The sequence below is a fragment of the Cetorhinus maximus genome, chromosome 3 (genome assembly GCF_964194155.1).
Source record: "Cetorhinus maximus chromosome 3, sCetMax3.hap1.1, whole genome shotgun sequence".
NCBI lineage: Eukaryota > Metazoa > Chordata > Chondrichthyes > Lamniformes > Cetorhinidae > Cetorhinus > Cetorhinus maximus.
Window position 1 is genome coordinate 134,805,144 of NC_135881.1, and position 13,979 is coordinate 134,819,122.

Below are 13,979 nucleotides of genomic sequence, written 5' to 3' on the forward strand. Positions count from 1 at the left end.
TAATGGCAGACGTTAGGCTAACTGGCCTATAATTTCCTGCTTTATGTCTCCCTCCTTTCTTGAAAAGAGTTGTTACATTTGTGGTTCTCAATCTGCTGGGACCTTTCGCGCAATCCCGCGATATTTCAGAGTTGGCTGCGCACCCGCCAATATGTAAACGGCCTATTAAGGCCATTAAGAAAGTAATTGATGTCATTAGTAACGCTGCCCCTCCAACCTTAAGGTTGGCGGGCAGGAGGAAAGGCCAAGTGATCTTCGCTTTTTTTAGGAAGCCTTATCCACGAGCGGGATGAGGTTTCCTGAAGCTTTTATTAAATAAATAATATTTTTTTTCCTAAATATCAAAACATGCCCCATATGACACAGTCACATGAGCGGACATGTTTAAATAAATTTTTAAACCTTTAATTTTTTGAACATTGATTCAATCTCCCTGAGGCAGCTCTGTGCCTCAGGGAGATTGTTGCACTCTTTCGTGTGCATGCTTTCACTGGCCCCGACTCTCCCTCCTCCTCCTCCTGCCCGCACAGGTAGCACTGAGTGCTATGGCTCGCGTATTACGCTGGGCGGGCCTTAATTGGCCCGCCTGTGTAAAATGGCGGCGCAGAGCCAATCGTGGGTGGCAGTCGGCTCCGCAACCGTGCTCGCCCATTCCTGCCCAGCCCGCCTGTCTCCTGAAAAATTCAGGCCTTGGTTCCCCATTACTTCCAGAATGTGTTTTGTGTCTTTTACTGTGAAGACAGATGCAAAGGGCCTAATTTTAACTCTCTTTAATTTTTGGACTGGGTAATACCTTCCCAAAGTGATTATTTAATGCCCTGCCATTTCTTTATTCCTGTTAGGACGTGGCAGATGATGTGTGCCAGGTGGATCAAATCCACGAGGGAAACTTGATCATGTGGTCACAACAATTTTGCAATTTGTATTTTACTTCGAGATGCGTGCCTTGAATTCAGTAATAATAAATCCACCCAGGCTTCGAGATTTTTTACCAAAACTAAATTAAACATTTATTAACAAAAGAAAAGATTTCAAGCACATGCATAGGTCTACAAATTACTACTATAATAATTCCAAAAGCCCATAATTAATCTGGCTCACAGTTACACCTCTGTTAGTAAACAGTAAAACAACAGTAAAAACAAATAGATTTAAACAGACCCAGGCAAAGCAACACAATACCCTGGACAGTCACATTCAAATGAATTTTCTCAGATTCAGTTCCTGTAGACAGCAACTTGATGCACAGAGGCTGGAGGCTTTTCACACGTGTTTGATCTTAGAATGCCTTATTCTTACACATATCCTCATCTCCTTTATACATGTATCTCCCTTTTAATGCAAATTCCATTGTTCCCATATGTTTTTGCAACTTTATTTTTCTCATAATATAAATCTTTCATAGTACTAATTTTATCAGTAACCTTTGGGAAAAATAAAAATTGTTTGGCTTAGCTTCTTCTAACTAGGTGTAACATCTTACCATCTCTTCGAAATTAAGACTACCCTAATTTATCTATAAATGCAAATTTTCTTCACACCCCACATTCTAAAACTTCAGCCATGTTAGACCAATTATCTCCAATTCAATTAAATCCCACACACACACAGATACACACAGAGAAACTAATTCAAATCCCACTATTAAACCACTTTTACAATAATAGCATGAAAATTATTATATTTTCGTGACAATTCCCTATTATAATTTTTCATGTCTCTGCCTCTAAGGGACTTACTCTCATTTACTCTTGTTAAACTCTTTATTTTTACATACTTATAGAAGCATTTACCATCTGTTTTTATGGGCTGAATATTCCCCACCCCTTGGAGACAGGCTTGGAAGCGAGGGACCAGGAAAATAATGGGTGACCACATTGGTTCAGATTTTTAAAAAATTCATTCATGGGATATGAGCATTGTAAGCAAGACCAGCATTTATTGCCCATCTCTAATTGTCCTTGAGAAGGTGGTGATGAGCTGCCTTCTTGAACTGCTGCAATCCATGTGGTGTTGGTACACCCACAGTGCTGTTAGGAAGGGAGTTCCTGGCAACTGTGAAGGAACAGCGATATAATTACTGTTCAAGACAGTGTGTGTACTTGCAAGTGGCGGTGTTCCCATAGGCTAGATTTTATGGCAGCAAATTGAACGCCCCCCCCCCTCACTACGCTGATCTACTGTTATATATTTTAACCTAGTTTTCCAATTTAACATAGGCAGCTTGCCCCTCATACCTGTGTAGTTTGCTTTGTGATGACATTGGGTTGGCAATATGACATTATCACACCAGTCTCAGATTTTATGGAAGGCGAATGGGTGCCAAAATCGGAAGCCCGCTCTCCATTTTGAAATAGCCAATTAACAATCGATTGAGGTTGTTAAAGAGCCAACTGTATGCAATTTTTTGTTGCCTGCTATGTTTTTTGGGCACCAGATAGGAAAATGTTTGGCATGACAAAGTGGCAAAAGAGCGAAAGAAAAGGTTTGCCACCGGGACCATGGCTACATGTCGCAGCAGATTCTGTTGGTGAAGGCGGCAGCATCCATGGCCTGGATTTTTCCTATGGCGGGCGGGCTGGGTGGGAGCAGGCTGGCGCGGAGCCGATCGCCGCCTGGGATCGGCTGTGCGCTGCCGTTTTATACGGGCGGGCCAATTAAGGCCTGCCCAGCGTAACGCGCGGCCGGTAGCGCTCAGCGCTACCTGTGCGGGCAGGGGTAGGAGGGAGAGTCGGGGCCTGCGCTCTTTTGCGCAAGCATGCGAAGGAGCGCAGAAATCTCCCTGAGGCACGGAGCTTGAATAGAGAATAAAACATTTTAGTAAATGATGTAAAAATTGATTTAAACATGTCCCCTCATGTGACAGTGTCATATGAGTTGGGACATGTTTGTGATGGTGGGATAAGTAATTTATTGATTTTGTAAAAGCTTCAGGAAACCTCATCCCACCCATGGATGAGGTTTCCTGAAAAACATGAAGGTCGCTTGGGCTTTTCGGCTGCCCGCCAACATTAAGGTTGGACGGGCAGCATTCTTAACTAGTTTAGTTACTTTCTTAATGGCCTTAATAGGCCATTGACATTTCGGCGGGCCGCAGCCACCTCTGGTGCGTGCCCACCGAACGAAATATCAAGATGGTGCACGATGATGTCGGGATGCACGCCAGCGTGTTGAGTCCGCCCCCGTATGCCGACCGGAAGATTCAGCCCCATGTGTGTTTTGACTTCATTTGTTAACTGTTTTGTACCTGAGAAATAGAGAGAGATTGAGGGAGCTAAAGGCCTTTAAATTTGTGGCCTAACTGATTTCCTGTTCACGGCCTCGTAATCCAATACTATCTTTAACTCCTATTAGCCACATTTGCACCACTTTATATTTGGGAATTTTATTCCTTAAGGGAATTATAATCATTGCAAGCTATGAATTAATTATTTAAATGTTTACCATTGCCTATCTACTGTTATATATTTTCACCAAGTTTTCCGATTTAACATAGCCAGCTCGCCCCTCATATTTATGTAGTTTACTTTGTGTAGACTCAAGAACCTAGTTTCAGACTTAACTAAGTCACTGAATATATAATTCTACCATATTATGATTACCCTTCCCCAGAGGCTCCTTTACTACAAGATTATTAATTAACCCTCACTCAATGCATAAAACTAGATCTAAAATAATCTGTTCCCTGGTTGCTTCCTTGACATATTGATCTCAAAAGCTATCTTAAATACATTTGTTGAATTTCTCTGGAAGTGCAAATTTGGTTTACCCAGTCTTTATGATGAGTTTACTGCCTACTACTGTATTAGCCCTGTTACATATACATCTAATTTCCTTATTTATAATCTGTTCAGCACTACAACTACTGTTGGGGATCAATAAAACAAAGTTCCCACCATTTGTTTTCTGCTCCCTTTTGTTTCTTATCTTCGCCTGAACTGAGATAGAAAGATTAGAGTGGAAATGAGAATGGGCTGGAATTTTATGTCCTGCCCGGGAGTGGGTGACCTGCCCAGCCTTTGGCAAATTAAGGCCCTTAACTGGCCAATTAGTGGCCACTTACGGGCCTCCTCCTGCCGATGCTGGTATTTTGCCAGCAGTGGAGGAGGGGTGGTTGCCCACAACAAGTGGCAAGGATGCCAGGTAAACCCTAGCAGCCTGAGGGGAGCGGTGGGGTGTGGGGGGGTGGGGGGGCATCCTGTTCAGGCATCCTGTGCCCAACGGAGGTCCTCACCAATGGGAATAACTGTTCCTGCTTTCCCCACCCCCAGCCTCAAAATTGTGCCCCGTCCCCACCTTTGCCGGAGCCTGCCTAACTGGCTCCGTGGAGATCGCCCCACTTACCTCAGTATCTGACCTCCATCACCGTTCCTCATTGGGGACTAACTGCAGTCCCAGCAGTGGCCATCGCTCAAAGTGGAGCTGCTGGGACTAGAGATCTGTTGGCCATCTGATTGGCTGGCAGCTCTTGAAGGCAGGACAACCTTCCCCATGGAGCTGAAAGCCACATCCTCAGACAGTTATCTGCCTGATGACTGTAAAATCTGGTCATGGCTCGCCTCCAATTTTTCAGCCCGTTAGGAAATAGAGATAGTTTAAGTATGTTATATTTGTATTTGTAGGTGTTAGGAATGAGTTTTAGCTTTATCGTTTAAGTTTGATTTGTATTTCTTTATCTGTATGTTAAGAAAGGTCAAATGGAGTTTTAGTTTCACTTCAAAAGGTTGATTGCATTTGTATTGAGAAGTTTACAAACCCTATAAAAGTAAACACACAAGAGTAGAAAGAATAGTGCTGTTGCCTAGCCAGATGTGGGTTCCTCCCACAAACATACACACAGAACTAAAGAAACAGCAGTTTTATGTTCAGTTGAAGCCAGAGAGACTGGACACTGGGAAATGGAACTGCAGATTTCCCAAAAAAAATAAAAAGGTTCCAAGTGAAGTAAAACCCCAAAAATCCAAGGGAGTGGAAGAGGGGAAAGTCCAAACAGGAACCTGGGGAAAGGTCATGTTAAGTGAAGTTAAGAGTGAAGGGCAGACAGAAAGGCCCCAAGCTTCAGATTTAAAGTGAGATCAGCTTGCAAGAGGAAAGAAGGTTCAAATAGACTGAAGGTCTGTAAGTCTTTGCTATGGGCATATGAAGCAGTGGTGTACTGTTAAGGCTGAGCTGGTGAGAGAGAGTGTATGGAAGACAGCTTGAATGCATGCGGTGACCGAAGGAAGAGGAACATCAAAAGGAGAGTTAGAAACCCTGGAAGTGAACCCTTGTAGAAGGCGTCCAAGAGAAAGCATTAGTTTGGGAGAAGATTCCAAGGTGAGGTCTTGGAGACTGGAGATTGGAAACCCTGTGTGAAGGACGGAATTCAGTGAGATTAGTTGGCTCATGGTGTGACAAGTATCTGGGAGGAGTTGAGGTGGCATCTGTCACTTGAGGTCAGAGTGTGGTGTGACTAACCACAGGGTGCCATAGGTTTACTTGGACTGGGTACTTAATGTGTACATTAAAGTATAAGATAGCTTTTGTGACTGGTGTTCTCCTTACAAATATATCTGCAAAGGTATGGGTGTAGGTGAAGGAATATTATAATATAGTTCATCTTTTGTTGAATAAATTTTTTTTTGTCAAAAGTTCATCAGCTAGCTCCTGTGACTCTGTTCAGTAGCTACTCTCCATGTATTTAAACAGACAAATAAAAGTTAGGATCTATCAGGCAGGGTTCCATTCTGGGATCAGGCTTGTCCAGGGGTAATCTCAGTTGGGATCATAACAAAGTGGGGGCTCTTGCAGGGTTTGAAACACGGACGTGTAGTTGGACGTGGAATAATCATTGGTCTGGGACTGGAAATCCTTGACATTGGTGGGATTTGTGAATCCTTTTAATAAGTATGTGGAGGTGAAGAGGTACTGGACATTGGAATTTGAGTTGCTGTGCGTTGCTGTGAGTTGCTGAGTGCATATGAGTTATACGGGTTAGAATTTGAAATGGCTTTGGAGGGTGCTAAGACTTTTTTACACATGGAAAATGTAACTGACTGGTTTACAGAAATTAATCAAGAGTAAGCTGATGGAATTGATGGGGGTATCAGGCAGGTGGGGAACAGGTGGGCATGCACGTGAAAGAGCGCAGAAATCTCCCTGAGGCACCTCTGTACCTCAGGGAGATAAGTTTTACGTTTTAAAACTTTTAATAAAGAAAAAAAAAATTAAGACACGTCCCCTCAGGTGACAGTGTCACATGAGCTGGGACATGTCAATGAACTTTAATGAAAAAATTAATTTAATTTGTAAACCCTTCATGAAACCTCATCCCGCCCATGGATGAGGTTCCATGAAAAATGCGAAGGCCGCCTGGGCTCTTCGCCTGCCCCCCAACCTTAAGGTTGAACTGGCAGCTTTCTCAGGAGGCTTAATTAGCTAATTAATGGCCTTAACAGGCCTTTGACAGCTCGGCTGAACTGAAAATCTAAATGACGTGCTGTGACGTCGGGACACACGCCCGATGTCACTGCGTGTCATTTTCCGCCTCGGCGAGTGGGCCCTGTCCCCGCTTGCCAAGCTGAAGATTCTGCCCTGTGTCTTTCAGTGAGGGCTTTCTCGTTTCTCTGTCTCAAATTCTCTGTAGAAACTCTCTCTTTCCCAGCTCTTTACGCTCAGTCTACCTTTCTTCTCTATCAAACTTCAGTCTTGTGGATATTATCCCTGTACTCTCTGGCTACAGCTGGGAAACCTGCTCTTCACCTTTTAAATTGTTCATAAGACTTACATTAAATAATTAAAAATCACTCAGCAAACATATTGGGCAGGATTTTCCCACTATGTTTCTGAACCTTGTCGTCAGGTTCAAATGGGGGTCAGAAGTTGGCACACTGTGTGGAAAACATTGTGATTTTCTCTGGAGCAGCCAATTAATGGCCAGAGGACGAGGTTGTCGTCCAATTAAGAACTAAGGGTCAATCAGAGGCCTTTAATTCCAGCTTTAAAGGAGCAGCAAGATGTCATGGCAGCTAAGTGAGGGGAAGGACATCCCAAAATGGAGGACCCCTCTCTCCAACCTTTTTAAAAACATAAATTGGAAAAGGCCAACTGGTCAGTGCTGGCCAACTAGGCCGCCACTGTGGTGGGCAGTAATCTCTCTACAGGGTGGCCTGCAGCTGCTGCTACACCCTGGCAGGCAGGGAGACCTCACAGCCTGTCTGGAGTGCTCCACTGGGAAGCCGCCTCCGTGCAGTTAAACTGACCCGCAGGAACCAGGAGGCCAACTGGAAAATCCCAGCCAGCCTCTTTTACGGGCCTTAATAGGCCAGTAATTGGGACAATTGGCTACCCACCACATGCAGGGGTAGCCATGCAGCTGCCCCCACACTGCCCGCACCCACCCCCCCTCCCCCTCCATCTCGGTTGCAGGAAAATGTGCCTTCCTGCCTTGATTTCCAGCCCCAGCGGGGACTCAAGATCCAGCCCATTATATGCACTATAAACACTTTAAAAATTGAACAGTATGTTTTCCCACTGGCAAAAATCAGATGGTGAGCCCAGGGAGTGGCGGCGATCAGAGATATGCAGTGTTACCATAGATGCTTTGCAGTCTGAGCCAGTAAAGATCGGCTGGAGGATTTCCAAAATCTGAAGTTGGGGCACACCTCATATGAGAGGGTGGGAGTTTGCTACTGTTCTGCTGCTGCTCAGGGGTTCAGGCTGTGTGAGGTGTTCCTCCACAAAAGAGGCAAACCAGTGGAGGAGGAGTCAGCCAGAGCTGGAGATGATGTTTGAGGGACCAATGTGTGAACAGATTGGAGGAGTCCAGAATTGTGGAAAATTGGCAACTATGTTATAATTCACAGGTGGAATCTTACCTTCGTGATCTCTGATTCGTTATCAAGAAGGGTTTTCCACAAAGAATTCAACTGCGGATAGATTTTGCTTTTTGCTAATGATGGGCAAAGCCAGCAGCTGCACTTGGCACAAAGGAGCAAGAAAAATGAGAATTTATTTTTCTTCACCTAAGGTGGCGGGGGAGGGGGGTGTGGAGGGAGGTAGTGGAGGGGAGAAGATACAAGAATCAGTTTATAAGATTTGACCTAAAATGGAGACTGCATGGAAACTGCTCAGGCCACTCGGATGTTACGCCAGAACTGCCAGCAGAAAAATGACACCTTCCCTTGTAAACCCTCTCCCCAGTGTGAGTCATCTCTTGGCGGGACAGAGAGAATGAAAATTTCAAGGACAAAAATATCACCCGATAAAAATGAAACCTCGACAAGTGAAAAAAGTAATTTTTTTTTAAAGGAAAAATAATAATTGTTGTAAATGTTTTGGCATTAAATTTCCAAGTGCAAATGAAGCACGCTGTGCATAAAGGCAATGGCCAGGATTTCCCGGTCCTCCCTGCCGTGGGACCGGAAATTCCAACCTGAAGTCAACGGACCTTTGACCGGACCATCAAATTTTCCGTCCTCGCCGTGATGATTCCTGCCGAGGATGGAACTGGAAAATCCTGGCCATTAAAATTTTTTTTGACTTCTTCTCCCCAATTTCCTGCCCTTATCTTAGTGTGTTGACTTCCTCATTGGGCTTCAGTTGCACTGGCAGTAGTCACTTTCTGGATCTTCACTCAGTTAGCCATTAACCATATGTGAGCCTTGACAGCAAATTGCAGAAGGCTCCTGAGTGTTAAGGAATTAAGCTGAATTTTCAGTTAAGATCAGAGAGTGGATTGGAGGCAGGCAGGCCTGCAATTTAGTGCCGCTGGTCACCGTGTCGGTTTCCTGCCACTGTGCTGACCCCGAGCTATTTTCAAAGAGATTGGGTTGGGGTCAGATCGGCAAGTGGTGGGTAGCAATTATCTACAAGTTAATTTAATTAAATGACATATAAAAGCCCTTTTGCTGCGCCAACTGGGATTTCCAGTTGGCAATATGGGCAGCCCACATCAGCCTGGATCATTTCCATTCTTATAACCATTGCTGTAATTTCCACAAGTTTGGCTTTATCGAAACCTGACCAAATGCCAATAGACAGATGAGTGCTCGTAAGGTTTTTGTAAATCAATTGCTGTGATGGAAAAGAAAACTAAAGGCTATTTTGTTTATGCTGCGAAAAACACCTTGTCAAAATTATTTCAAAACGTGTTTAAATAAAAACCTAAAAATAATCCAGTATCCATCTGCCTGGTACATTCCTGGAATGACAAGCAGTTATCAGGCAGCCAGTTTAGAGTTACAGTCTAAAAACAAATTTTCCAAATTTAAAAAGAATCTAAATCTGAAAATTGAGTTCCATTTTGTTCTTTGTCAGTACTAACATTTGCAATGTCATTGGCACTGGGTGTAGATTCGATTGGTTTTGGCTGAGATTGAATGACATGTTAACAGTCATTGTCAAGGTTGAGGTACTGGCAAGTGAATGGTATGTGTATAAAGTCACATTATCTTAATATGCAGTATAACTGCACTCCAGCAGGAAGTCAACATCTTCAGGACAGTCAAAGAAAAAATTGGCGAGAAGGGTGAAATGAAATCAGGATTAAACAAACATGTATAAGAGAGAGAAAGAAAGAGGGGTATTTGCAAATAAGTAATCAAACAAAGGATTCACCTTCTTTGATTTACACACAACTTCCAGTTTCAAATCATTCAGCCTTATAAATTGTAAAATACTGGAATGCAGCACTTGTTCAGTTCCCTCTGGTGTATTGGAACACTCATGTTATATTGTGATGTGTACCTTTGATTATGTGATGAATAAAAGTTTGGTATTTTTATAGCTTTCTAACTGTTCTTCAGTTAGATTTAATAGATTTATTTGTGGCATTTATTGCAGTTTAGAGTATTATTAGAAAGTCAACACATATTGGGAGGAAATTTGATTCCATCCATCAGGAAATGAGGCAAAGCAGGAGTTAATGCCCAGTCAAGGCCCGCCCAGCGTGGAACACGAGTGGCAGTGCTCAGCGCTGCCTGTGCGGGCGGGGGAAGGAGGGCGAGCGGGCCTAGCACGAACTTTGCGCATGCTCGTGAAAGTGCGCTTCAATCTCCCTCAGGCATGGAGCTGCCTCAAGGAGATGAAGCGCTGTTCAAAAAAGCTAATGCACAAAATAAAAATGTCTTAAAGCTTGTCCCCTCATGTGGCTCTGTCTGTCACATGAGGAGGGACATGTCTTTCATTCAAGCATTAAATTTTTATTTAATTTTGATTTGCTTTAGGAAAATTCATCCCACCCGTGAATGTGGTTTCCTAAAAAATGCAAAGGCCACTTGGCCCTCTCGCCTGCCCGTCAACTGTGAGGTTGAACGGGCAGTGAAAAATTCAGGACAATTGGTAACCTAATGGCGTTTTAATTGTCGGCAGGTGCACTGCCAGCCCTGGCACGTGCCCACCGACCTAACTATCGCAAGAGTGCGCGCTGACGTTGGGAAGCTTGGCTGGCATCAACGCGCTTTATTTCACGCTCGGGCATGTTGGGTGTGCGCCCACACACCAAGGGCAAAATTCTGCCCCCTGAAATATGTACAGCAGATCTGGCAGCATCTGTGGAGAGCAAAGCAGAGTTGACATTTCAGGTGGATCCCTCAATTCTGATGAAAGGCCATCAAAGTTTAATTGATATGTTTAAATACGGGCCCCACTGTGCAATTGGAAGCCCGATTTAAAGTTCATTGCTGTTGCATGGGTTTCCCAGGGGTCACAAAACCCAGCGGTGAAAGAGAGGCGGGAGCTGCCGTTTCTATGAAGCAAGTGCCTTTCTCAGCAGTCCTTGTGGGCGAGGAGGATAAGTGCTTCCCCTGGGAACCTTCAGCCTCCCACTGACTCATTGCAGCATCTCTCTCACCTCCTCCCTCCCCCATCCCACACCAACATGATCATTGACCTCCCCATTGAAGCCTCAGTGGTCTTTCTCTCCCTGCAATGACTTCTCTCCACCCTCCTGAAATCGCTAACCATTCCCACAACCTCCACAAGCCCCAATCAACAATATTCCTGTCTCCCAACTGCCAAGGAGTGTTCCAAGGGCCCTGGGTGCGGCCTCCAGTTGTTACTTTTACATTTGGACTGTGTGCCAAGCTGTTAGTTTGGCATGCTACCAGGTGGGAAACGGAACAAAAACATCAGTAGGACACTCAGAAGCCATGATATTGGTGGGCACCTGTGCAGTGTGCCAGGCATCCATTCCACATATTTAAGTCTTTGCTCCCCTGCCTATCCTTTCTCATCGTGGAGAGGTTAATATTAAGGCCATTGTGTTTTTGTTAAGGTATTTTGTGTTTTTCACTTGCCATTCTGATCTGTAAATTGTTTTCTGATATCCTTCACCTCTTTTTGTTCCCGCAGGCCTGTCCCAGGGTCTCTATCATCATTACTGCATCTCCACAACAGACAAAGGCAGCCCATGCCAGGGTCCATGCCTGGCAATCTCCCCAATTCCACAATGCCAGTATCTTCTGCAGTATTGATGCCTGTAAGTCTTCATGATTTTTCTGACTTTACCATTGAGTTTTCTATCATCTGACTAAATGTATATTCAAATATAGTTCTAACATGGCATATAGCCACCTTGCTACAAATTTAAGTCTGCGATAGCTATCTTCTCATTTCAGTGCCATCAGCTACTCCCTCAAGTGGTGTGACCAATTTAACTTTTCTGGGAGTTCACTTTTGTTGTTTTATATGGTAGTGTAACCGAGCAGGTAACAATAGTATCTCCTTATGACTGGAATTAGATGTTCATGTTTTTTGCATTGGTGCTTCTTCAATGTCTTCAAAGGTAAACTGAGCAAAAAAAATTTGATGAGACAAGACTTGGTACAAATCCTCAAGCTGCCTTATTCACAGCTATTGAACATACCAAGTAACAGTTGGTTCAGATTCATTTAGTTCAACCTGTACAATGTGCCGTTGTATAATAGTACATAATAATGAACATGCTGTATTTCCTGACATCATTGGGCTGTATTACTTAAACAAGATAATTTCTAAATAATCTCTCTTGCATTTCAACCTTCCTGGTGAATGATTAGCCCACTGAACAGAGTTCAAATGAGGCTTGACTAAAAAAAAACCCGTCTGATGGAAGTGATTACTTCAAAATTGACCGTGTGGTCTTTTATTTATTATTGAATCCCTTAATTTGAATAATTCTGTCTGGCGTTCTGGACTTTTTAAATGCATTTTGAAAAGCAGATGTTGGCCAAGGATGAATTTACAAAGTTACTCTACTTAATTGTTTAAAAGTAATTAAAGAAGTTTAAAAATTTTTTTTTTGCTAACTGACTTTTTAAAAAACACATGTTGAACATGTTGGCACAGAAATTCTCTGGAATTTCTTGTGAACTCCTGTTGTAATTTTGGCAGAAAGAAATTCAAGGAATCTTTGCAGAAACAGCTGAAAATCATAACCAGCCTTAAATACAAACCAGATCAACAATATGTGTTACAATTATGAGGTTTATAAGATTATTATATTTTGCAACTGTAGCTTTAAATTTAGGGCAATGAAGGGGGTCATGTGACCAGTTCTGCAGTCTGCCTAACAGTAACCTTAGGGGTTTGATTTTTTGAGACTAAAGGAAGGCCTAGATTGTTTTACTGAAATGAAGGTGCATGATGTTTATGCTTGGAAACAATAGATGCAGTCTCTGAGTTTACCATGAGTAGATTCTCCCAAAGTCCCAGAGAGGTGTTGCTTGTATCGGGTTGTAACCAGTTGTACTTTAAATTTTCCAAGTTTTAGCTTTAAAGTCTAAGTTTGATTTTTCTTTCTGTATCTGTGTGTTGAGAAAGGTCAAATGAAGTTTTAGTTTCACTTTGAAAAGGCGCTTGTATTTCTAATGAGAGCTTACAACTTAAATTAAGCAAACAAGAGTAGAAGAATTGGGCTGTTGCCTAGCAATAGGGGACCAGAGAGGCAGACCCCTCCCACAGACACACAGAAGAAGAAAAACAGCAATATGTTTTGGAAACTGTTGGATTTCAGCTGGTTTTGAAGATAGCTGCTAGAGAAGCAGCCTAGGAGGGGCAGATAGCCAGCTGCAAGCTAAATTTGGTTGAAAGTAGCTGCCAGAGAGAGACTGGAGCAAGAGGGACAGATAGCAAGTCCTAAGCTAAGGAAAAAAACCCCAAAATCCCGGGGAGTGGAACAGGGGAAAGTCTCAAGCAGACCTTCTAGTCAAAGGAAGGACAGGAACCTGGAAAAAGTTCTATTAATAAAGTTAAGAGTGAGGGGCAGAGAGAAAGGCTCCAAGATCCATATTTAAAGAAACAAAGGGCAGAATTTTTCGTCCCATGGGCGGGCGCACCCCTGACCTGAATGGGAGTGAAATACTGCGCAATGACGTCAGCCGAGCGTCCCGATGTCATTGCGCACTCTCACAATCTTTCGGTCGGCAGGCGTGCGCGAGAGGCGGCAGCGTGCCTGCTGACAATTAAGAGGCCTATTATGGCCCTTAAGCAATTAATTAAGTTGCATTTTTTGCTGTCCGCTCAGATATTCGGTTGGTGGGCGGACAAATAGGCCTTTGCATTTTTTACGAAACCTCATCCACGGACAGGATGAGGTTTCCAAAGGTTACTGAAAAACAGTAAAAAAAAATGTAATATCCTTTTTACATGTCCCTCTTCATGTGACTGAGTCACATGCGGGGACATGTTTATATCATCTGTAAAAAGTTTATTTTTGTATTTAAAATTCTTCAGCTCCCTGAAACAGCCCTGTGCCTTCAGGGAGCTTTCAGTGCACGTTCCCCCACGCACGCGCACACTTCAGTGCTCATGCTCCTCCCGCCTCCACCCCATCAGTGCTGAGGCTCTTAGTGCGCGTTTCATGCTGGCTGGCCGTTAATTGGCCAGCTAGCATGAAATCGTGGTCAGAGCCCGATCGCAGGGGGCGGTTGGTCTTGCGGCTGTTCCCAGGCCTGCCTGCCACGTCCACCCGACGAGGCGAAACACTGCCCAAAAGCTGCAGAAAGCAGATTTAAAGCTAG

General features: G+C 43.7%; 1 protein-coding gene across 1 annotated transcript in view; it reads left to right on the forward strand.

Moving 5' to 3' along the window:
* creb5b (cAMP responsive element binding protein 5b) overlaps positions 1-13,979 on the forward strand; it is a 471,745-nt gene that overhangs the window by 309,463 nt on the left and 148,303 nt on the right. Inside the window, exon 7 of the mRNA XM_078539021.1 lies at positions 11,332-11,458. Within this exon, the coding sequence (XP_078395147.1) occupies positions 11,332-11,458 (127 nt within the window). The remainder of the gene's footprint in view (positions 1-11,331; positions 11,459-13,979) is intronic.